Source organism: Microtus oregoni, unplaced genomic scaffold (assembly GCF_018167655.1).
Source record: "Microtus oregoni isolate MIOR12 unplaced genomic scaffold, Mior012 000043F_ref0000047, whole genome shotgun sequence".
Taxonomy (NCBI): Eukaryota; Metazoa; Chordata; class Mammalia; order Rodentia; family Cricetidae; genus Microtus; species Microtus oregoni.
The window spans coordinates 1,085,965-1,110,627 of record NW_024543210.1 but is presented as its reverse complement, the minus strand read 5'-3'; the positions used below and the strand labels follow the sequence as shown (position 1 = coordinate 1,110,627).

Genomic DNA, 24,663 nt, shown 5'->3' with positions numbered 1-24,663 from the left:
TTACCAGTGAGTGCCAGTCTCCGGTGAAATCGGCTAATTCAGCCTAGCCCTACTCAGAGGGTCTAGACCGCAAGGCTGGGATCCCAGAGTTGTAGAGGCTGCCGGGGCAGGAAAATAGCACTGATTGGGCATTCTGGAAGTCCTTGGCCTCTGCACTAGGTGAGGCAAACCCAGAAAGCCCGCCCCATTCATGACGCCCCACCCCCTATGGCTCCAGCCCCATCCCCATCCCCAGCAGACATCCTTCCTGCAGCACACTCTACAAGTGTCCCGCTCTCTATTTTGAAGGCGACTCCTCCTCCACCCCGAGGTCCAGCCCCTACCTCGGATCTTCAGCCCGCACCAACCAGAAGAGCCCCAGGCCTCCAGCAAGCCCCACCCTGAAGGCCCCACCGCTTCCCAGTATTGCTTTGCCTTTGGCTCAGTTCCCACTGAGGAGTCCGCTGTCCTAGCAATGGCTCGCGCTACCGGACCTGAGCGGCGGCTGCTGGCCATCTACACTGGCGGCACCATCGGCATGAGGAGCGAGGGTGGGGGTGAGTCAGCGTACCCACGCCCCAGGCAGAGTGGCCTCAGGGCCTGGCCACTGGGCGCTCCAGGGCTCTCTCTTGCTGTGGGCGGGAACACTTCCTCCGGTGGCTGGGAGTCTTGAAACCAGGTCCCTGGAAGGGGTGAGGGGCATGGTAACACTTCCCGACCTGAAGTGTCCCAAAGCCAAGGGACACAAGGACAGAGGAGGGAACTGGGGAAAACTGCTCTATTCTGTGCCCAAGGCATTGGGAAAGATGCTGGAACATTCCACACCTTCGAACCCTTAAAAGAAAGTCCTTGGGGGTGTGCTTGCTTCCTTGGGGGTACGGGACACCAGCAGAGCTGCTTGCCTGCTCTCTCCCCTCAGAGAATCCTTAGTTTTCCCAAGGTAAGGGACAAGCTCGTCTGCCCTCTAGGAGCTTGGGCACTAGGGTCAAGGTCATCCAGACTGTTGGAAGGCCGTCCTCTGACAACATCCTGCTGCCTCTGGTTGGGACACCTTGGTGAATGCCCCCACTAGCAGGTAGGACCATGGCCAGTTTGCTTGGCCTTCACCTGAGTGATGGATAAAGCAAATGAACCCATGAAGAAGCTGAAGCCTAGAGGGTCAGTTACTGCCCCTGGGTTCTGGGGTACAGTGGATGCGGTTGGGCTGTGTTGGGGCTGCTCTGAGCCAACTCCTTTGAGAACACAGAGGCTCCTGGAAGGAGTGGCTGCTGGACACAGGAGAAAGTGGGGCCAGACCAGGAGCAGCAGTGCAAGGGGAATGGGGAGGAGCCCAGGAAATGGCTCTGCGGCCAGGCCTGCTCCACCTCTTGTCGCTTCCCCTCTAGGCCTGACATGTGGGCACTTTCGGTCTTGTTGTGGTCAATTGGAATGTCCTACACTAAGGAACACATGAACTCTGACACAGTCCCACCTGTGGTGACACTGTTCCCCATGCCCCCCTGGGTGTTCCCATGGGCTCATTGTGTGTTAGGTTTCACTAAGAGGCAGCGAGGGCATGGTGGTCAGGAAAGCCAAAGACTGTGATGGCCCAAACCCCAGTGCAGTGGGGTGTGGGTTTTCAGATGGGGAAAGATCTTCTAGACCCTCAGAAGGCTGTTCCGGGCTCTGGGATCTGCGAGGCCTGGGAAGAGGTAGTGACTGGCAGGCATCTACTCTGTGCTAGAAGCCCCTTCCTCGGAGTGGCAGACACTCCACCCAAGGAGCTCAGAGTGACCAGTAGTCTTCCCTGCAGAGGTACAGGCAGCTCCCAGGTCAGCATCTTCTGGCTCAAAGCTGAGGGCTCTGCTCCCAGACCAGCTGCTTCTAGGCCTTCATGGGACCCCACATCCTGCAGCCGCTCACCCTTTCCCTCTTCAGAACAACTTTAGGGAGCCCTGGGCTCAGTCTGCAAGGACATGGGAGAACTAGAGAAGAGGTCTGGCCTTTGATGACAGGGACACAGGATCTGCACACATGAATGAGTAGCCAGTGCTGGGACTTGGAGCCTTGGGGTCTGCCTCAGGTAGAGCCGAAGTCACCCCTTCTTCAGATACAAAGGGGTGAAGTGGCACCTTGATTTTCTCTGAAGGGAAAAGGTCTCCAGGAATGGGCGGAACCCAAGGCACGGCAGGTTGAGGATAAACCTATGCCTGAAACCTGGGGCTCAGGCAGGTCCCAGCCCTCTGCGTGCCCTGCTGTCGAGGTTGCTGAACTGTGGGCTGCAGGCCCTGGATGGCCCCACTGGTATGAATGATTAACCAGCTTGGCCCTGCTTCTGTGGGCCCTGGCCCCTGGTGAGTGGGAGTGGTGGCTTTCGCTGCAGAGGAGCTGTGGAGATTGTCGCTGTTGGGACAGCTCGTGTGTCTGATGGTAAACACTGCCTAACACTGTGTGATGAGCCCTGCCAGGGCAGGAGAGGGCAGGAGAGGGCAGAGGTACAGCATGGCTCACCTCTTCACTGCCCCTTCCAGATGTCACAAGTCAAAAATCAACATGTGTCCAATGACCACAAGTCTGGACCCAGGCATGTGTGGGTGACACCTGGGCACTGTGTTAGCTAGGGTCCCTCTTGCCTGCTGCCCTTGGGAGCCATTCATTGCAGCCACCACGGAGGGACAGCTAAGCTTCTGCACAGAGTAGCCAAGGTTGCCTCCTGCCTAGTGGTCACAGCTGGCCCCAACCATAGAGTCTTGTCAGTTGGGATGATGCCCAGTATGGCAGCTGCACAGGCCATGAGGTTCCAGGTAGGGTGGGTGGGGTCAGCATCCCAGGGTTGTATGCTTTGGGGGTGCACTCTGTGGGAAAAGAATGCAGCTTACAAAATAAGAGTTGGGGTGAAAGCCAGTGTTAGAACACTGAAAGAAATCACAGCAAATTCTAATTTAAAACACTGTTGTAGAATCCAGAAAAATGGTCTCATTGGCGGCTCCTGGCCTTCTTGTCTGTTCCTTCACACTTTTCCCCCTCCTAGCACCTTGTCACATGGTAACAAGTTTATGTTTCCTCTCCAGAAAGAAAAACATAGGAGAGTTTAGCTTTCTTTTGGCTGGTTTTGATGCTTCCCAGATGCCACCCTTCAAGGTGGGGCTCTCAGTCCGTAAGCCCTCAATCCAGTTCATTCTGGCCTCACCAGTGTGCCATGTGTCCCCAGGAGCCATTGCCCATGGTCAGAGACAACATGTCCATCATCCCCTAGCCTAAGCACCCATCTCACTTTCCCTGTAGGTGACTTCCAGGTTTCTATGGCTACTCCAGTGCCATCTGCTGTCAGGGGAGCTCACGTGGAGAGTGAAGGTCCAGGTGTCCTGACGCTGCCAACCAACCAGCATGGAAAGCCTCAGGGACCGTCCCTCTTTCTGGAGACAAAGTTTAAAGTCTCAAGACCTTGACAGAGAACTCTTCCTGCTCCTCCACCTCTGGTGGCTGCCAGGGTCTGTCATTCCTCCTGTCTGTAATGCGACAACCTCCCTATTCTGTTTGTCGCATTGTCAGGGGACAGTCTCTATGTGTTCATACATGAACACAAGGGTGGTCCTTTCGAGCCGCCCTCCCAGGGTATTAGACACAGTCATAGCACCAGAAACTGTGTGGTCCTGAGTAGCTTGGGTGGCTCCTGCCTGTGGAGGCAGGCTGATGTCCTGGTCACTCTGGGGGCCCATGGGGCTGGCTGGACGTTCAGGGTTTATCACTTTTCTGAGCTCTGTCCGTGAAACATTTCCATAAGTGGCAGCTACAGCAGCAGACAACAGCAACAGCAAACTGCACCCATGAAGTTTTACGAACTCCGTACCGGGCTCGCGGGGTTGGGGGAAGCTGGGAGACAGGGGGTGCCTATTGAACCTGGGGGCATCAGTGGTGGGGGACATCTGTGTCAGCTCCGAAGTCTGCAGGGCTCCTGACCTGCACCTGGGAGAAATGGGAGCCCATCTGATTTGTGTTTAACTTGTGACCATGTTCTCAAGAACCAGGTCCAGCCGGCATCAGTGAAAGGCTGGCAGCAGCAGCTGGAGCTGCAGGCTAGCTGGGTACAAGAGACAGGGTGATGCTGCTAGGGGAGGAGGGGTTGGCAGGGGCCTGGGGCTGCCTGGAGTACCCTTATACTTACTAAGAAATAGGACGTAGCCCAGAGTATACTTGGGGAAGATGGAGCCCTGGCCAGGTGGTTGGCTGGATGCCTACCATGCCTGCTGACAGGAGGCTGACACAGGCATCAAACCTGCTTGGAGTCTGGCACTCCTGAGGCCTGCAGGTCTGCAAGCAGGGCCGAGCCCTCACCTTGGTGCTCCTCGGCTCCAGCCACATGTTCTGGGGTGAGTTACTGGCAGTTTGATTCAGGCGTGGTGTGGTGTGGGGAAGGAAAGCCTGCTAGGTCTACTCCCCGCTGACCCTGACCAGAGATAGGAGATCCTCCCCAGAGCCCTCAGAAGTGTATGTCCTCACGACAGCACGTGTAAGTACGCGGCCTTGTGACAAAGGCATCTGCAGATGTGATCAGAGAAGAGGCCAAGGGAGTCTGGCTTTGAAGATGGGGAATAGGGTAATAGCTGGGATTGAGCCCAGTGGACAAGGGTCCCTATGCCTGCAGCATGTGAGATTGATTCCATAGTCAGGGCTTCGCTGCAGAAGCTCTGGTGGCAGGTGTAGCGTGCCCATCTGATGGTGGGAAATGACGGCCAGTCTGTCGAAGGACCAGGGTCTCGGCGATAGTGATGCAGCCGTAGGAAAAGGTCTGGGCAGCAGAGACTAAGGCTGTCACCCAGTGACACCCAGGACTGCCACACCACTGCCTCCTCCTGAGGTCCCGTGTGCTTCTCTGGGGACATTTTTGTCTTCACTGCTGTGTGTAAGGATCAGCACGAGGGGCCCCTCACACGGGCCTTGAGAGAGGACTGCCTGAGGAGGTTACCCAATCTGCCCAAGGTCACAGAGCCAACCGAGGGCAGAGCAACAGCTGGGACTTTGCTCTTGTCTCCTGGGACTTGTTTTCTGCCAGGCAGTAGTGCCCTTTAGGGTGTCCTATGAGCAGGGGTCACAGTGTTCCCTTAGATCCAGGTTTTGGGGATTTCTAATGCTGCAGGCTGGGTTGGGGCATTTGTGTGCTTGGCTCTCTGTTTAGGGGACAGGGCCGGAGCCTGAGATGGACCTTGGAGGAGCTGTACACAGTCCATACCCTCTGGGAAGCCTTGAGCTGGTCAGGGGGCTTATGGGAAGGGCATTAGGGCCTAGGCACCAGAGATGACTTCCCAGAGGGGTTGCCTCAAGCTGGGTCTTGAAGTACCTACTGGATGAGAAATGGGGCAGGCGGGGGCAGTGTCAGCCTGTGGGGGTAGAATTGTGAGTGTCCATGGCAGTCACCGAGTTCAGTCCTGGAGAGGGCCTGGCCCTATGGACTCCCCTTGGTGCAGTGTACAGACATATTTGGTACAAGCAGAGGCAGAGCAGGGCGGAGTGGTGCTTAGCGCTTCTGGGACTGCCTGGGTTTGAGACTAGAACTCAATCAGGAGTCAGCTCCAAAGGACAATGCCAAAGCTTCAGGAAGAAACTGCTACCCAAGTTCCCAGGGGCCTTGGTGGCAGCTGAGGCCCAGCTCAGCCGAGGCCCGGCCCCTGCCCCAGTCCAGGACCTGACACCCAGGAGGAAGGGACGGGGGTCTGTCTGACTGTGGGAGTTGGTGCAGCCCTGGCCTGGAGCCCACACTCTGCTTGGACTCTGTCTGCAGTGCTGGTTCCTGGGAGAGGCCTGGCTGCTGTCCTGAGGGCACTTCACATGTTCCACGATGAGGAGTACGCCCAGGCCCACCGCCTGCCCGAGGACACGCTGGTGCTGCCGTGAGTGGGCATTCTTTGGGGCCCGAGGCAGGGACGGTGTGCAGCTCCCCTGGGGTTGAGAGGGTAGGCAGGGCCTGGAGCCAGAGGGTACAGCCTCTGTTGCCCTGGGACTTCCATGTGAGCCATCTGCATGAGACATCCCGGACACTTCTTGAGTGAGGTGCACTGTGGTGTCTGCGGCTCGGCTCACTGCCTTCCACCTCTCCTCCCCACTAAGCTGAGCCCGCAGGGCCAGGAGTAGAGGAAGCCCTAGCAAGCATGGTGAGGATACCTCTGTCTAGGTACCAAACCTATCAAGAGAGCCGGGGCTGACCCAGGGGCCTTTCCCTTTTCAGCATGGCTGTCTTGTGTATCCTCACTGCCCTCAGCTACCGTATGCCCTTCAAGGCTGAGTGAGGTAGACTTCTGCTCTCCAGGAGCTGGTCTGAACTGGTGTAGGGGATGACCCTGCTCAAGGCCAGCCTGTCTGCCTCAGTCTTTGTCCCTGAGCACTCCAGGTGGAAGGGAGGCTGGTCTTGAACACATGATGTGAGACTTGCCTATGAGGTGGAGCCCATCCACACTAATCACAAAACCCCTTCCACGGGGTGGGGGATGGGGTTGCCAGGCACAGCCCCAACCATATCCCAGCACCCCACAGCCTACTCCATAGCCCCATCCAGAATGCCATAACCTTGCCCATACCCTAGCTGGAGAGAGCAGTGGAGGTGGGGCAGCATGGGAGACAGGTTCTGCCTCCTGCAGCCCGGCCAGTCCTGACCAGAGGATCCTCTACACGGTGCTGGAGTGCCAGCCACTCTTCGACTCCAGTGACATGACCATCACTGAGTGGGTTCAGATTGCCCAGACCATAGAGGTAGAGGGTGGGAGTGTGGGTGGGGCTATGAGGCGTGGGCGGGGCCGGAAGGCTGGATTGGACTGGAAAGTGGGACCTAGCAAGTGGGCAGGGGGAGGTTACGGTGCAGGAGGGCTGGAATACGGGAGGAACAGGGATATGGGAAGGGTGGGGTGTGGGAGGGGCTGAATGTGGGCGGGACTGGAGGGCAGGGCAGGTTCCCTGCAGAAGCACTGTGGGCTTATGATCAAGTCTGTCCACCTGAGATCTGGCGGTGACCTACAGGGCAGCGCAGCCTCAGGAAAGTGCTGGGTCCTGGGCCACACACTGTGCACAGTCTGAGGCCCTTTCTGCCACACGAGTAGAGGCTGGTTGCTCGTACTATTGGCCTGTTCCAGTTAGTAGTGTGGTAGGCCGTGTGGGGGCTGACTGGCTTTGTGGGCCTGACTCACCCCCACGATCTCAACCTTGGAGCTGCCTCTCTGCTTTGCCCTGGAGCCGCCCCCGCCTTCCCTAGTTTGCCTCTTCTCCCAGGCTCCTGCCCCAACTGCCAGCTCCGAGTTGCCCATTTCTGGAGCCGGGCCATTAATGGGCACTCCCAGACTAGGCTGTGGTGGCTCAGGGCCATCTTCCTCACTTGTGACTGACAGGGTTTCCAGGCTGGGTCCAGGTGGTGTTCCTCTGTCGTGAAGCAGGGCAGGCCATCTTCTGGGCACCAACCCAACAGCCTGATGCGCTTCATAGCGGGTCGCTAAGCCGCTATACCTCATATGGCCAGCAGAGGGCACTCCGCTCCTTGAGACTCCCTAGTTCCTCTTTTTGTCTTTCAATGAGTCAGGAGGCTCTGGCAGGAGCCTCTTAGCCCTCAGAACTGTTGTCTTGGCAGCCATAGCTTTGGCTAGCATACCACCAGGAAGTGATGGTCAGAGGTGTCCAGCATGGCCAGTTTGCTCCTGGGAGGCACCAGCTAGAAGTCTGTGAAGCTGTTCCCAGCAGTGTCCAGAGTCCCTGGGACCCACATCCCCTCATTCTTTAGAGCGAGTTACAGGGGACTCCAGGCAAAGACTGGCCTTCCAGACAGGGCCTGTAGGGGGAGATGAAGTGGTGCCATGCCAAGCCCTCTGCCAGCATCCAGGCCTTTCCTCTTTCTCATGGCCTGTGAGGAAGTAGCTGCCTGCAGCCATGTTCCCCAGAGAAGGCCAGTGGTCGAGAGACCTGGTCCGCCCTGAGCTCATCCCTTCCAACAGAGACACTACACACAGTACCAGGGCTTTGTGGTCATCCATGGCACGGACACCATGGCCTTTGCCGCCTCGGTGCTGTCCTTCATGCTGGAGAACCTGCAGAAGCCTGTGATCCTCACCGGGGCCCAGGTAATATGTCCCACGGGTCTCAGTTCTCGGTGGCACAGAGCGGGCCTTGTCCAGCCCTGGCTGCTGCCGGGGCACCTGTTTCTGGCACCGTGTCTGCTGTGTGATGCCAGTTAGGGTGTCTCTAGACACTTGAGGCATTGGCCATTTCACTCTCGCTGAGCTCCTACCAGTCCCTGAGACTAGGGACCCACGGGCTCCTGGAGGTCTTGTCCATTGAGGCCTCAAGAGTACCCAGAGCTGAGCCCCTTACAGCTCTGCCATGTGGGGTTTCCTTTCTTTCCTCTTCTCCCTATTGGCTACCCACTGCTACCACCTGAGACTCAGCATGGTAGGCGCACATAGAGCAGTACAGGGGGAGACTCCCTCACCCCCACCCCGTTCCTCTTCTCTCTGATGCCGTCCCTAGCAATCCTCACATATGACATCCCCTTCTCTTGTCCTAACCTGCTGTGCCCTTTCCCAAACCAAGGTCAATGGAATGCTATGGAAAACAACTCTATGAGTGAAGGCTGTCTTGGGGTTTCTGATACTTATGGGTGACCATTACAGCAATCCTACCCAAGTCCTCCAGAATCCCTCATGGGGCAGGGCCAAGACCTCTGGACAGGATGGCAGCACCTGGGTCCTTTTGAACACAACCTGGGGGAGGTTCCACCAGGCAGGAGTGGGCCCAACTGGCCCCCACGGGAGACCTCTTGCCAGAGTGCCAGGTGTTGTTGGGAGTGGTGGCTCTGTCTCTCCCTTTTCCCAGAGAAGCACCTAGTATAGTAGCCCTACTTGGAGAAGACCCATGACAGGGCATCCCTAGCCTTTGTTATTCCCAGGGGAAGTGGGGCCCAATGTGCTTAGATCTCCCCAGCTCGTGCGCCGTAGGAGGGTGCACAGTGCACCTCCAGGGGCTGCACTGACAACTGCCTGACCATTCTCTGGCCAGAGTCTCTCTGCATGTCTCACTTCAGTCCTGCCCACTGTGTCCTCTTGGGCACTGCTGAGCTACTCCCAGCATGGTGTGTGGCACACTTAGGCAGTGGAGGGACAAGCCAGACTACCCCGCGTGCCTCAGGAAGGACACTGTCCTGCAGCCCACCCAGCTGCTACCCTGGGCTCCCTGCCTGGCTCCCAGCTCTTGGGGTAGTGAGGAAGCTGGCCTTTGCAGCCGTGTGGAATGGGGGCCAGAACTGGACCTGGGTGCCTCCTGGTTGCTTCCTCTCTGTGGCAGCCAAATGGAGCTGCTTAGAGAAGGTTGGCACTGTCAGAAGAAATGCCAGTGGTTCCCAGCCCTGGGAGTTGGCTAACTGCCTCAGACCCCTGTCTCAGCTTCTCTCCCTGCCTGAGCCTGAGAGGTTTCCTGGAGTGGGGGAGCCGGGTATGTCCTGGCTCCCCAGGCCTCAGCCACCTCTCTGACATCTCCCCAGGTACCCATCCATGCCCTGTGGAACGATGGCCGTGAAAACCTGCTGGGGGCCCTGCTCATGGCTGGCCAGTACATCATTCCTGAGGTATCTGGCCTGGCTACAGAAGCGGCCTGGGTGGAGGGTGGGACGGTGAATGCCAGAGAGCTTATGGTTATGGCCCACGTGGGGACCCACAGGCCAGAGGTTGGAACGGTCTTGAAAACATGTGTCCCTCACCTGGAATTGACAGAGCCAAGGAAGGGAAGCTGTCCCCCACCGACATTCTTGTTACCAGCCAGGCTTTATGTTGTAGATATTCTACACTTGTGTTTACATATACATGAGTCCATGGAAATGGACTGTGCCCACATTAGGCTATGGAGTCTGTTGTGTCTCTCCTCATGGGCCCTCTGTCTCACCTGGCAGAAGAGGAAGAAAAACAGGTGGGTCTCTTACAGGCCAGGAGCAGCTTTGTCTGTAGCAGTCCCGGAGACTGGTGGTGTTAGGGTTAGCCATTAGGAAAGAACAGCAGGCAGGTCAAAGGTCACCCCAACCTCCTTCACCCTAGAGGAGTCTCTTGAGTCACTGGCTCCCCATACACTGGGTAGGTGCTGGCTAGCAGGACCCTGCCTGCTGATTACCTTCCAGGTTTGGTGTGTTGATGGTGGTGGGGTTGGGGAGAACTGGAGGATGTCGGGGGCCAGCTCTGAGTTGTTGTCTTTCCCTCCACAGGTCTGCCTATTCTTCCAGAATCAGCTCTATCGGGGCAATCGGACAACCAAGGTGGACGCGCGGAGGTTTGCGGCCTTCTGCTCCCCCAACCTGCCCCCTCTGGCCACTGTGGGTGCAGATGTCACAAGTAAGGGGATCTGAAAGCAGGGCCCGCTGGCTGGGAGTGAGAAGGGGGACCCTGGGGTCTTGTGTGGAGGTGAGAAGCCTCTGTGAGGAACATGGGCTCAGAGCGGGGAGGGGGGTCTGGCTCTTGTGGGTACTGTCACACCACATGACCCCCAGCCGGGAAGTCCCTCTCTATGACAGTCTGTGGCTCTGTTGCACACACGGGTCCTTCTGAAAACCTAGCTTTTGTGTTCCAGAGGGTCCTGGTCCTGGGGCTTCCATAAGGGCATAGCAGCTCCTTACCCTAAGTGTGGGCAGCCTCTGATGCCAGTCGGGCCTTGACTCTAGTGGCCCCTGCTTTTCCACCTTAGATATAAATCTGAAGGGCCTCTGTCTCTCTGAAATTGGGGCAGCTGCCTCCTGGTCCTTTAGGCCTGTCCTGTCCAGGTGTAGAAGAGAATTGAAGAGCCACTGATCCTGGGGCAGGTGCACCACTGCCCACGGGTGCCGGGTTCTCCAGCACCCGGACCTGCCTAGTAACTGAGGTTCTGGTCCCTGACCTGTCTGTGTAGTTCTCGGGGAGGTGCTGGCAGGGCTATCTTCCACCTGGGAGTCCTGCACCCAGCAGGACTGGGATCCATGTGCATCATCAGGTCGGGTTGCTAGTCTGGAGTCAAAGCAGCTCTTCTGACAGGACGATTGGCAGTGTCCCAGCTCTCTAGGAGGGCGGCGGCAGCTCTCACCCACACTGTGCTTCTGCTGGGCACAGCAGGTCCTGTGGGTGGGACACTGCGTTGCTGGGACCTGCAGGTGACTGTTCTTGGTATTCTTCCTGTGTATCAGAAGCTGAGGTTCAGGAGGAGTAGACCCTCCAGAAAGGGTAGGGCTACTCCCTCAAAGCCTCCTCTCTTCCCTCCCTGATAGAACTCCAGGGTCTCAGCTCACCCTGGCTTCCCCCTGCATGCTCTTTCCTGCCACCCGCCTAGAATCTTCTAGGTAGTGAAAAACCCTAAGCCTGCACCCCGGTGTCTCTGGAGTGGCAGAGGTCCACTTGCTCTCTGGGGCTGGACCTGCTGAAGCTCCGGTGGAAAGGCCTACATTAGATGGTACCTGTGGTAGTCTATTATCCCATGTTGGCACCAGTGGCCCAGGGAGGGGAGCAGTGACTGTGAGCACTGCCCTGCAGCTCAGTTCTCCAAGCCTGAGTCACTCCTTACCCAGGCTCAGGGTTGGAGCATCTCCTGTGGGCAGCGAGGCCTTCACCCTGAATCTAAAAGCCTCTGCCATGCTGGGGCACCTGGTCTGCAAGCCCAGCCCATCAGTAGCTTCCCTAGCCCAGAGCTGAGGCTCACTGTCAGTACCAGCCCAATATCCTGATGTACCGTCCTGCGTGTGTGGGTGTGTGGGAACCTGCACCTCCCCTTCTTGCTATTGTCAGGCTGCCCGGCCGGTTCTGACACCTCATGTTGAGAAATCTGGGGTTCTGCTCAGGGTGTGGCTGTGGGGCCCTGGGGAGGGGTACTGGGGCTCCTGGCAGCCACCCCAGGACAGAGTCCTGATGATCTGTGTGACGCAGGCCTCCCACAGGCTGCCGCCGACACTTCATATATCTTCGGGGACATGAGGGGAGCAGGGGACCATCCCTGATGACAGACATGACAGACTCCAGCTGCCCAGTTTGCTCTGCCCTGGCACAGGGACACGACACACTGGGGACAGCCAGGTCTTGCTGGTCCTGCCTATTCTTGTGTGTCTGTGCCACCCCCGTTGTCCTTACCCCCAGTTCCTTCTTCCAGATCTGCCTCTGCTGGGAAGCCCTCCCATCGCACCAGAGCAGAGGAGCTGAGGGAGCGTTCACTCCTACTGGAAAGGTGCCCTTGATCTTGCTGCCCACTAGCTAGGATTCTTTTGCCATGCCTTTGACACACAGACATGTGGAACTCAGTGCCCTTCTCTGTACATGGGAGCCCCCTGCCTCCCAGAAGCCACTGGGCCACCTCAGACACTAAGCTAAGGGCAGACTTGACTCCCAGGTTCAGTCTCTCGCCTGGAACGTAGCAGGGGCTATTAAAATACTGACATGGCAGCCAGGGTGAGTCACTGCTGCCTTCCCCTTTGTGTTCCAGAGTCCCCGTGGGGAGGACTTAAAGGTCCTAAGGAGAGGCTTCCTGGCTCCTAAGGAGGGTGGCTGTCCATGGGGCAGTCCTTTGTCTCCACGCAGCCCTTCTCTGTAGCCATAACTCTTCTGGTGGCAACTAACCCCCACCCCCAAACCTTATCTGCCTGCCCAGCTGAGGTGCACAGCCCTAAATTAAAGGACATCTCAGGCTGCCATTGTGTGAGCTGATAGATGCCGTAGCTGGTAGGGTGGGCAGCTTGCTGCTTGAGGACCCTGCTCCCTCTCCTGCCCCTCCTTCCCTCATCCCTCACTCCTCAGTGTGTGTTCAGAATATTGTCCAGTTGATTATCACATGTAACCGCTCTGGCAGACACAGCAGCCAGGCCTCCTGAGTCGATGACCCCTGCACCTTGCATCGGGGCAGGAGGACAGAGCACGGGCAGTCGTGGAGGAGGTGCCTGACTTCTATGCACAGCTCCTCAACGGAGACCATTCCCCTCTCCAGAACTCAATTTTCCTGGGCTGAACTGGAGGACCCTGGGTGCCATTTAGTACAGGGAAGTCACCAACATCCCATCTCTGTTGGGCTGGAGGCATCCGAGTGGCCAGAATCATGAGGTGCAGGGGATAGCTTGCCATGCCTATTCCCGCCCACAGCTAGGGCCTGGGCATTGACCTTACAGTGACCTTTGACCCTAAGGACATGGTACTCATCTGGAAGGTCACCAGAATGACTGTTCAAGGGATGCTGACCCCATGTTCCTGCTGCTTTCTTCCCTCCCCAGCCTGGGTGTGGGAGGGATGATGGACACAGCTAGGCTGTTTGTCAGAGGATGCAGCCTGGCCTTCCTCTGGGACCAGCAGACTGCGGCTCCAGCCTTAGCACGTGCTGGTCCCTTTGCTGGGAGTTCTGCGTTCCACGCACACTCTTCTTCAGCATAGGCTGGCTTGTCTGCCCTTCTCCCTCGCCCGTCAGCCATGATCCCCAGCCCTCAGCTCCATCACCCTGGTCACCACCTTATTATCACTGCTTGGCTAGTGATTTTTCTCCTGACACCTCCTCCCAGCCCATGGGCTTGCCGTGGAGCCTGGCTTCGGCCTGAGGGAGACCAGGATGGACAGAGAGGGTGGGCATGGCAGGCTAGGCTGCAGCTGCCTGTGACCTGCAGCTTTGACTCTTGTTCTCTGTCCTCAGTCAACCGTGAGCTGGTACGGAAGGCCAGCCAGAAGGACCGTCTTGTGGTGCACAGCAATATGGAGCGTGACGTGGGCCTGCTGCGCCTTTACCCTGGGATCCCTGCCTCACTGGTAAGGAAGCCTGAGGGCCTGCTGCCTGTAGTGCTCTCCATGGCCCCCAGGGCCCCCCACGCTATTGGCTCCCTCCCTCTGTCTCACTCAGGCCTTTCTCAGTCCATGGTCTACAAAACCTGCCAGCCTACCCGTTTGCACACCTTTCTTTCTCAGCTGGGCTCAGCTCTTCCTGGGCTGATGTCTAGCCTGCTTGGGCGCAAGGCTGAGCACTTAAGCCAAATGTGGGCTTCTTTGTGTGGACACTTGATGCCTGTGGACACTTGATGTGGGTGTGGCCGCAGAACCCCACTTTCTATTGCTCCTGTTTTCTTTTCAGACGGGGTCTTAGCCTATAGTCCAGGCTGGCCTGTGTGTCCTCTTCCCGCCTCAGCCATGCTGGGTCTCTGCCTCTTCTTGTCTTGTTTGTGGCCCTCCCCCGCTTCCTGTCACCAGCCTCTCGGTACCAGCTGTTCCTTGGGTGACTGGCACCTCCCTTACCTGTTATTCAGGATGCTGGGTGGACACAAAACTGTCCTCTGTCCTTTGCATGGAATTGTCCAGCCTGGGGGAGTCTGGGCAGGGCCCTGTCTAAGGGCCTCTAAGTGTCAGGAGCCCAGGTCCTCCTGGCTAGCACTAGATGGATGGGGGAATACCAAGGCTCAGCTCTCCCCACAGTCAGACAGAGCCAGGCTACCCCGAGAGGGAAGTCAGACAGTTGGGAAGCAAGGACAAGCCCTGCTTGCTGTTCTTGCTGGCTAGAGCTCCCCCAACCTGTGTCCTGCCTACACAGGTGCGGACCTTTCTGCAGCCCCCACTGAAAGGGGTGGTCATGGAGACCTTCGGCTCTGGGAATGGGCCCACCAAGCCAGACCTGCTGCAGGAACTGCGGGTGGCATCTGAACAAGGCCTGATCATTGTCAACTGTACCCATTGCCTTCAGGGGGCTGTGACTTCGGACTATGCGTCTGGCATGGTAGGGGAAGACAAGGGGCCTGGGGAAAGGTAGTGAGACAGCTTGTGTCTGGATTCTGCTGCCCTTAGCCAGGGGAGGTCTCTGACACAACCTCCCTCTGCCCTCTCACAGGCCATGGCAGGAGCTGGCATTGTTTCAGGCTTTGACATGACGTCAGAGGCTGCCCTGGCCAAACTGTCCTATGTGCTAGGCCAGCTGGGGCTGAGCCTGGATGACCGGAAGAAGGTGTGTACACCTTGGACTATTCCAGGGACTAGAGCACCTCTGTGCAAATGCGTGCCTGCTGACTCCTGAGGGTGCTGGGGTGGAACAGAGTACTTGTGTCTGTTTTGGAAGCAGAAGGGGAATTCCCTGTGGGATGATAGGGCCAATGCTGACCCAGGTCACCCAGTCCACACTCTTACCCTTCTCTGGGGAACCTTGGGTTCTGAGTTCCAGTTTAGCACCCCTACACTGCTCCTCACACCCTGTCCTGCTTCCTCCTTCCCAGGTGGACTCAGACTCACAGGCCTCCAGGCCCATAGGCTGCCAGACCCTGGTTGAGGCCTTAGTAAACCCTGAGCTTATAGAGAAGGGGACAGTGTTAACCTTCTTTGGGGGGATTAGTGGGGTCACACTAAGTCCTTATATGGGTAGAGCACTGAGGTGGCCTACCAGCCCTGTGGCAGGCCCATCTCCCTGCCTGGGGATCCAGGTCCTCTCAGCTAGTCAGAACTCCCTGGAGCTGTGCTGGCTCAGCCTATCAGCCTTGTGTCCTGTTCTAGCTGCTGGTCAAGAACCTTCGTGGGGAGATGACATTGCCTGAGACAGATGAGCACCAGTCCTTGCTGCAAGATGGCGTGTTGGGCCACCAGATAGCATGGCTTCTCAGTCTGAATGGCAGCCAGGTACTGGCTGCACTGTGGGGGAGTGGCGGGGCCTGAACACCCTCTCGGGATGGCAGGACCCGCCATCTACTGCCACTGTCCTGGCACAGGAGGAGGACCAGGAAGGAGGTGCGGGGTGGATAGTGCGGATTTGGAGGGATCATAGGGCAGAGTTGGGGAAGGGGCCTGTCTGCCATGTGGAGGTAAGAGATGAGAGCGAGAGCCTGCCGCCGTAGCCAGGGCCTGTCAGTCCTGGCTTGGAGCTCAGACTGGGGTAAACCTAAGCAAGGTGAGGGTGCTGTCTGTCCTGGATGTTGAATAGTCAGGGCTGATTGGGGTCTCTTCAAGACTTTGAGCTGGGGGTTCTAGGTCCCACACCTGCACCTTGGAATGTGGTCTAATTTCCCAGCTTCCCTCTGCCCTCAATACTTGAGAGTCTAGACCCTGGAGGGCGTGGGGAAGCTGAAGACCCAAGAGCCCAGGAGGTGGCCCCTCCTAAGCAGCCTTATGAGCCAGCTGGTTAATTGCTCCATGCTGGCTGTGGGCGGTGACCTATCATTAGGGTGGCTGTGTGAGGTTCCTAAACCCTGGAGGGCCCAGCTGGCCAGAAGCTATCACAAGGCTGTGATTAAGCCAGCCATGGACGCTGGACAAAGTGGCACTTTGAAGGCCTTCTGGGACCTTGGAGAGCCTCTGGGTGCTCCAAGAATATTATATCTGTGTGCTTAGACCCTTTTGGTGGATGTACGGGGGCGGGGCTCCACCATTTCCCATGCTCCCTTAAGGATGACTTGACTATCATCCTGTCAGCAGCAGAGGCAGAAAATGAAACAGATTTTGGGGGTCAATGGTAGTTCTGAGACAGAAGATGAAAGAAACCTGGTGGTAGCTCAGTGACCTGGTCTTTTTTTCCCCCAGGGCATGGGGACAGGTGGGTTTGTGGGTGGGCATGAGACTCCTGCCAGAACCCTCTGGTGGGGACAGTTCTGGCACTTTCCTCACGTAGTGAGACCACCTGCCCCAGTATGTAGGAAGTGGAGTCCACATAGTCAGGGAACTGTGGGTGCTGTCTGTTGTTACCCTGTAAATGCCCAGGGTCTCAAAGCACTGCGGGGTCCCATTTGCCATTGCCTTTCTGTTAGGAGGCTGATGCCGTGCAGGATGTCCTGACGTCCAGCCTGGCCCTGGCTGCAGCTCATGCTGGTGACCTAGACACTCTGCAGGCCTTGGTGGAGCTGGTGAGTCTCCTGTTGAGGGACAACACTAACAGGTGGGACATGGTTTACATGGGTAGAACACTCTCCCCAGGGCCTCACCAACCCTCCAAAGCCACACCAGGCTGTGGGCTTACATAGCTGAGGGCCTCGCTGAAAGTGGGTGGAGCTATAAACCGCACTTTTATCCTTCCAAGTCTCTGTGGCCCACCTGAGCTTGCCCGGCCCTTCTGTGAGGTTGTGTGCCTTGTGTCACCCTAGGGCAGAGACCTCAACCTGAAGGACTCTAGTGGTCAGACCCCACTGCATGTGGCTGCACGCAGGGGCCATGCTGCCGTGGTCACCATGCTGCTGCAGAAGGGTGTGGATGTGAATGCCCACAATGAAGATGGCCATAGCCCGCTGCTGCTGGCCGTGAGGGGCAGGTACTAAGGGCCTGGATGCTGAGGTGGTATGTGGGCCGGGCGGTTGGGGAGAGGGTACTTGCTTGGAGTGAGCAAAGATCAGATGGAACACGAGCAGGGCCAGTGAGGAAGGCCTGCTTCTGTGGGGCAATGGGGAAGGACTTCAGGGAGGAAATGGCCTCAGAAGATGCTGGCCGCGTCTCGGAAAGGAGAATATTACTGAAAATGTATGAGGAGCTCCTGTGACCCACACTTGGCCATGTGTACCAAGATCTGGCAGAGAAAGAGCTAGCAGAAAGGCTATGCCAGGCACAGATGTTCTGGGTGGGGGTGGGGTCCCTGACTGGCCCTCACCCCATGTGGAAGGGTGATCCTACCTGTTTGGGAATTCTGCCAACTCACCCATCCTCTTCAGTTAATTCTGCCTGATAGTCTCAGGTAGAGCAAGCCCTGTCCTGGCAATGCTAAGAGAGTGGGTGTTTGCACATTACCCAACAGCCTGTGAGGGAAAGGATGGGCCCTGTGGGTGCCCTTATGCCTGCCAGTTTCCCCGGTCTCATGCAGGAAGACTAACCTACACTGTGTGACCCAATCGGGGTCCCTGTCCTAGAGCTGAGAGCAGTATCGGGTGCGGAGGGCATGTGTGCAGCATCGGGGGCTTCCTCCCCTGATCTCTCCTGCGGTTCACATGGAGACAGCTTGTCGTGTGGTGTGGCAGTGGGATGGACCTGCCTGGCAGAGTCTTCTCCACCAGATCCACTTCTGGGTTCTCACAGCAACACACAGCCTGCAGACCCTGGGATGCTCAGGGAGGGGGTCTGTGCCCTACTGAATCCCCTGCCCCAGCAGGCAGCACCCCCTCCAGGTTTGACTCAGCCTGTGGAAATGGCTCAGGGCCCAACTAGACCCCACTGTTCATGTCTGTCTGCCATAACTCATTTGCCAAGGGCGCAGTTGGGGCACAACTGACTTAGTTTCCCCGGATCCTATCCTGGACATAATCATAGAGGTCACTTCAGGTGTGTAACACAGTGGGGGCTGAGGGTAGGAGACTGTCTTCTGGGGTGCTGTTCCCAGCTGCACAGGGAGACCACCTGTTCAGCCAGCCGACTAGCGCCTTGTGACTTGGGACAGCCTCTGGCCCCAGACATGCTGTGAAGGAGCCTTGGATGAATGGAGGCCATGGACCTTGAGATGGAACCCTGTTGTGGGCAAAAAACCAAGTGCTTGTCTGGAACTAGGCTGTGGGTGTCTGGGTGGGAATTTCCTGCCCCTGCCCTCCACCAGGCTGAATGAGGCCGGCAGGGTCTAGGCCACACTGATAATCAGCACTTTTTCATGGCAGGCATCAGGGCGTCATTGGGCTGCTGCGGACCGCTGGGGCTTGCCTATCTCCCCAGGAGCTGGAGGATGTTGGGACAGAACTGTGCAGGTGATGGCCTGAGCATCTCTATTGATGGGTGATGGTCTCAGGGTCCAGGAAGGCAGTGGGGCTGCTGGGAGGGTCAGATCAGCCAGGTGGGACTGAAGAGGGGAGAACCTGCACCCAGGTGGCCTGGCTTACAGAAGTACCCCCCTCAAACCCAGTTACAGGAGTACCCAGAAGAACGGTCAGCAAGGGTGTGCGTGTGTTGTGGGCTTGGTTGGCATAAGGGAAAGAGAAGAGCGGGTCTGGGCTGTGGCAATGGGTGATAGCTGGGATTGGGTGCTATCAGTGGTGTGTCCGTCCTGTCCAGGGTACGGTGATTGTCTTGAGACTTCAGACTGATTTGTTGGGACATCTTAGTCTCCCAGCCCCAATCTCAGGTCCCTACGCTGGTCTGCAGTATCCCAGGAGAAAAGTACTTTTACTGAACCACTCCCCAAAAGATGAAGGAGTAAGGAATAAATCGCTCACAGAGGCAATGGGATGAGGGCCCAAGAGGATGGAAGCTGGCCTTGGTTGGCTTTGAAGGGTCTCCTGGGGCAGGGTGGTTTAGGACTGCACCCAGGCAGACCTATTGGCTCCAGTGAAAGATAGGGAAACTGAGGCAGCATGTGGACAGCTGGGTCTGGAACCAGCCATTCCGAAGGACTTCTGCTTTCCTGGGGCGGGGTTAACCTGAGCTTCTGGCTGGGCTAACCTGAGCTTCTGGCTGAGGTGTGGGAAACCAGTCTAGGTGAATGGGGAGGGCTGGAGGTGTTTCCAGCATGATCCACCCCAGAAATGATACAGTGCCACCTGGGGGCGGCTGTGACTTCCCAAACAGGAAGGAGTCATAGGGCCACTTGGGTCTCTTCTTCCCCAAGCTTACCCTGGGTGGGGCCTGGCTCTAGAGTGGAAAGACAGAGCTAGGGAGGGTGAAGACACTGTCCACGGACAAGGCTATTCACCCAGCCTTCCTCTATAGGGGAAGCCATTCCTGTAGCTGTTCCCCAGCCAGGATGCTCGTTCCTGCAGCCTACCCGGTCCAGGGCCACCTTGGACCCTAGACCTCCTGGTTCCCTTCTATAGCTACTGGCTGTCAGTATTTCCTTCTGTCTTGAGACAGGCCAGACACGTCACAGGTCTGCTGTGTTGTGAAATATGAAACTGGCAGGGGGTGGGTATGTGCATGCTCATGGATGTGTGTGTGTGTGTGTGTGTGTGTGTGTGTGTGCTCGTGCCCTTGACCTGAGTCACAGTCACGCCTCATATGTGAAACCAGACTCTAGGCCGCCTGCAGCTGGGACTCCTGCCTCAGGGCTGGGTGCTGCTGGATCAGCTGTTTAGGGCAGTCTTTGTAAGAATACCCAGGGCACTGGGAGGGGCACATAAGAAGGTAGGCAGCTGAGGGACCCAGCAAGTTCTGACAGCTTCTCTCTGCCTCCCTGTCCCCCCCTCCCAGGCTGGCATTCAGGGCGGACAGCGAAGGCCTAAGGGCATGGTGGCAGGCAGGGGCTGACGTAGGACAGCTGGACTATGATGGACGTTGTGCCCTGCAAGTAGTGAGAACCTCCCTCTTGTACACTATGCTGGAGTTCTAAAGGTCCTCAGCTCCTGTCCCACATCCTGGATCAGGAGCTGCCCATCCCTTCTAGGGATATATCTTTCTCAGAATCAACCCAACCCATGGGGTGTGTCCTGTCAGTCCCCAGGGTGGGGGTGGGGCATCAATCCTGGTGGGAGGGACTTTGTGGCTTCTGGGTGCTGCAGTCCAGGCATCCCACAGATCTCTCTCCCCTACAGGCTGAAGCTGCTGGGAATGCAGACGTGGTGGCCCTGCTACAGAGCTTTACGGACAGGATCAGTGCCCAGCCCCAGCCCCACTAAGTCCTGGACTGGGCTGATGTCCCCTCAGTGAGCTCCCATTGCTCTGCAGCTGGATCCTGGCACCTGCTATCCCAGAGCCTGTTCTGAGACAGCCTGAGGAGTGGACAGACACATTGTCCCGAGTCTTTCCTGGGCTCTGGGAGGAGCACAGTCTGATGGAGATACAAGCCACTGGGGCTTCATGCAGGCAAGGCTCAGCTCAGACCTTTACCCTACCCAGTCTTGGGCTGGGAGACTGGACGACCTCGGCCCCCCAGCTCACATTTGTTCCCATCGCATTATTTGGCACCTCTGGAGTTTTGAGACTGGCTGGGCTAACCCTCTCTCCCGAGAACGGCTGGACTCCATACACAGAGCATCTGGGGTGGAGTAGGGGGAGCTCTGCCTCCAGACACCTCCTCAGCAGACCTTGCTTCCTAGAAGTCCTCCTTGGTTCTCAACCGGCCATCCTGCTGCAGTATGGGGTCTTCCTTACTGCCCAAGGGACCTGGGCACATACCAGCTGCATCTGCTAAACTGCTTCCCAGCCTGTTGGCATGACACAATCTGGAGGTCTTTGAGGAGCAGAGTGTCAATAAAGTTGTGGGGATGGCTGCTGCGTGGCCTGGATGGGTCTGTGGCTGTGACTGTGCCCGTATGTGGGGAGGAGGCCCCAGGCTGTGGGGCAGAGAGCTGTCTCCGCAGTAGACGGTAATCCACCTAAGCAACCGTCCTTAGGCTGGCCAGGCATGGTAGGATAGGGTGATGTGGGGAGGGCCTGAGTGAGTCCTGCCCCACTCCCATCCCCTCGGGCAGCTTTTGCCCCATCTGAACGTCCTGATTCTTCTCATCTGGAACTAAGTTACTTCTCCCAGGCAGCCAGGGGCTGAAGGGGAGTGACAGGAAGCCTTGGCATTCTGGCAGATACCCCAAGCATGGGGGCATTTCCAGCTTCCATCTTGTTACTCTCTGTGTCCTGGGCATCTTGACACAGGTAGGCGCTGCGGGCTTTGGCTAAGGCACAATGGGACACACTTTAGGGAATGGGTTCCTGCTCAGCCCTCAGTACACACTTTAAACATCTAGCAAGGACTGCCACCCCAGGCTAATGCCTCAGGTGTGAGACCTTAGCCAGCTCTTCTGCCACATATAGTCCTCACACTCTTCCTTGCTGGAAGCAAGGAACTGCCCTGAGCCTCAAGTCTCCTCTACCTTGTGCCTGCATGAGGGTGCGCATTTGTCCTTTGGGTCCCTAGACAGGAAAAACCCAGGCCCCCATGAGAATGTACAGACCCCGAGAGCCGACCCTTGGCATTTGGGTGAGCCAGGCTGAGGCTCCCCTACCCATGCCTTAGGCTCTTCAGCCTGGTTCCCAGGCCCCAGCAGATACTGCCCTGGCAGCCTCCCAGCTCCTCACCCAGACAGGTGTGCTCAGACCTTGCACAACCTGGCAACACCACCTGAGCACAGCAGGGCCCAGAAGCCTTTGCCCCACACCTCAGTGAATCCCTGCTGAGTGGGTGGAGAGGGGCCAGAGGGCATGAGCGTCAGAAGTCCTGATATCACCTGTGGGCTGAGACTTCCAGGGTCCAGAGCAAGGTGGTGAGGCTGTCAGACAAGCCTGAGGAAGGTGTGGAAGGTGAGCTCAGCCTGCTGCCCACGAGCAGGCCTCTCCCGAGGGACTGGCAGAGCCATTGCTTGGAGTGCACCACACTCAGTAGATTGTGCAAGCCCAGGGGCCTCCCTTCCCCCATTCTGCTGGATCCCCAGGGCCTTCCCGCAGGTGTTGAGCTGCCAGCCGGGAGAAGCCTGTTGGTCACACAGGTTCTGCAGAATTGGGGCAACAAGGATTAGGGTGCTTCAGCAGCTGGGCAGGAATAGGGACTTCTACTAGGCCTGACAGCCAGACCTGGTTCTCAGGGACCTCTTTTCAATGATAAAGAAACGCAACCTCACAGCAGACAGACCCTGGGCTGGCTTCACAGGTCTGACTGTCCAGAAACCATGGGAGGAAGGCGGGTATTCCATGACTACAATCTTCTGAGGGCCACGGGTAAGGTGCTTAGAGGGCACAATCCATGCACGACCCAACACTTTGGGGTCCTCACATGGTCCTTCCAGCCCCAAGAAGAGCACGGGGTCATCCTTCCATCTTCCAGATAAGTAAAGGACAGGAGGAACACTGGGGTCCCATGTTGGCAGCTGCAGAGTTGAGGTGAATCTGGCTGCCCTAAAACCAGACTCCTGATTGGATAAGGTGTGGAACTCTAGGGCCCTCCTCACGAGTGGGAGGAGGGCTCGCTGCTGCTGTTTTTCACACTGGTAATTTCCCTCTAGGAGGACTCCTCCAGCGCCAGGGTTATCTCTCCAGCTCATCTCCCTTTCATTACACCCTCTCCTTTTTCCCAGCGTTTTCTCTTCTATAATCAGTCTCCCCGGTTGAGAGCCCTCCAGGGCACCCCAACCCCTCTCACATATACAGGCGATCTCTTGCAAGGTTCCTCTTCTAGTCGTGAGAGAGCCACAGGGGTCTGTCGTTGTCACCTGCCTCCACAAAGTCCCCTCTGAGGCACAGTGCCCACCTTTGCCGAGGGAAGGGAGCCCACTCAGGCTAGGTTGCTGGTGAAGGTTTTGTTTGTTTTTCCTGTCCTGCTGTTCCAGAGTTTCTCACTGAGCACAGGCGATGACTTCCAGTCTGTGTGCCTGGTGAGGTTGGACTCTTGTATGCCTCTTAGTTGTTCCCCTTAGTCCTCTATGCCACTGCTCCTCTCTCAGGCTGTTTACCCAATTGCAAAATGAAGCACAAAAACCTTCACTATTCAGCCTACACCGCATCACTGAAAAGTCTAGGGACTCCCTCACAGCCCAGTGGCTGCCTCCTGACTGGGCCTAGTCTGTGGCATCCGGCTCGGAGGACACTGGCGTTCCTGGGCTGTCTGGGCTGGACTTGAATAAATTATGACAACCTCCTGCTGGTCCGAAGGAATCGGACCATCACCTCCAATCGCTCTCCATTACACTGTCCTTACAGCGCGCTGCACTGGTATGGGACCCTTGTGGGCTCAGAGGCTAAGACGGCAGGGCGCCTGCAGGTGAGGAGCACAGGGGCCCTTTGGGCTGGGGACAAGGTCCCTGCTGGCTGGCGGAAGGACGCAGAAAGGACGCAGACTAGGCTCGCACCGCCCCAGGTCTGGGAAGCAGAAACTCACCGCAGCCCCCCCACCCAGTTTCACTTTCTCTTTGTTCCCTTCTTCCCCTCCCACGGAGTTCTCTTTGAAGCGAGTCCGCGGTGCGGGCGTGTCCGGTCCCGCCCCCGCGAGGTTCGGTGCGTGCCCTGCCGGCTGGGCCCCTTGACGAGCTTTGCAAACCCGGCGCTCGGAGTTCCAGCGGGTGCGGCCCTTGCACCGACCCCGGCCAGGTGCGCCAAGCTGGGCGCCGGGTGCGGCCGGTGAGTCAGGGCCACCCCCGCGCAGGCACGCGGAGCCGGTCCTGGGGCCTCGGGCCGACCCGCCGTGCGACCCGCGGGCCTGGAAAAACCGGTCTGGCCAGCGCGGCTGGCGCGTTCCGGCGCCGAGTGGGGCGGCCGTGCGGCATAAAAGGCGCAGCCACGGCGGGCGCCGCCGCACGGAGTGCAGCCGGGCCACGCGGGCCAGGTCGTGGGAGGGCGCGGACCTGTGGCCCCGGAGCTCCCGGCCACGCGCAGCTTCTCTCTGCACGCGCGCCGGGTCCAGTGGTTCTTAACAGTTCAACAGTTCTGTAGCGCAATTGTGAAATGTTTAGGACCACTAGACCCGGCACGCAACGGCGGCGGCGACGACAGCGACGGGGCGGCCCACGACGGCCAAGGTCTGCTTGGGGGACGGAGGGGGTAGCACCCGGCCGCTGAGACCGGTGCAGTCTCGCGTGCTGGCTGGGGTGCGGAGCGACGACCCCGGACCCGCGCCCATGGTAGCCTGGTCTTTCGCCCACGCTGCTGACACGTGCCGAGTCGAGAAGCGCCGGCGTCTCCTTCCTTCTCTGCGGACTCACCTGCGGGAGTCTTGGGAAGTCCTTGGTCCAGGGCTTCCTAGGACCAGCGACTGGGCCAAGGCTGCCAAGCCCTCATTAAGCTTGTAGTTGAGCTGCGATTCTACCGCGGGAACCTTGCCTTCTCCAGGGTGAGGCAGAGATCTCGAGCGCAGCAGGAATGGACGACCTCCAGGGCCAGACGTGGGCTGGAGAGGAAACTGGAAGAGTGGTGG

The 24,663-nt window shown here is 57.8% G+C and overlaps 1 protein-coding gene across 3 annotated transcripts; it reads left to right on the top strand.

Annotated features, from left to right (window-relative positions):
• Window positions 1-446: 446 nt before the first annotated feature.
• Aspg (asparaginase) lies at window positions 447-21,045 on the top strand. 3 transcript variants are annotated; one of them, XM_041633361.1, is made up of 15 exons: window positions 447-536; window positions 5,738-5,846; window positions 6,591-6,702; window positions 7,929-8,054; window positions 9,470-9,553; window positions 10,181-10,307; window positions 13,600-13,712; window positions 14,485-14,667; window positions 14,779-14,892; window positions 15,432-15,554; window positions 16,676-16,771; window positions 17,009-17,172; window positions 18,497-18,583; window positions 20,019-20,115; window positions 20,360-21,045. In XM_041633361.1, exons 1-15 carry the CDS (start codon window positions 455-457, stop codon window positions 20,441-20,443), a joined length of 1,701 nt encoding a protein of 566 aa, XP_041489295.1. In that variant the 5' UTR covers window positions 447-454; the 3' UTR covers window positions 20,444-21,045. The 3 variants fall into 3 exon arrangements, with proteins under 3 accessions (XP_041489295.1, XP_041489294.1, XP_041489296.1); XM_041633360.1 differs by having other exon boundaries at window positions 20,019-20,118; XM_041633362.1 differs by lacking the exon at window positions 20,019-20,115.
• Window positions 21,046-24,663: the final 3,618 nt, after the last annotated feature.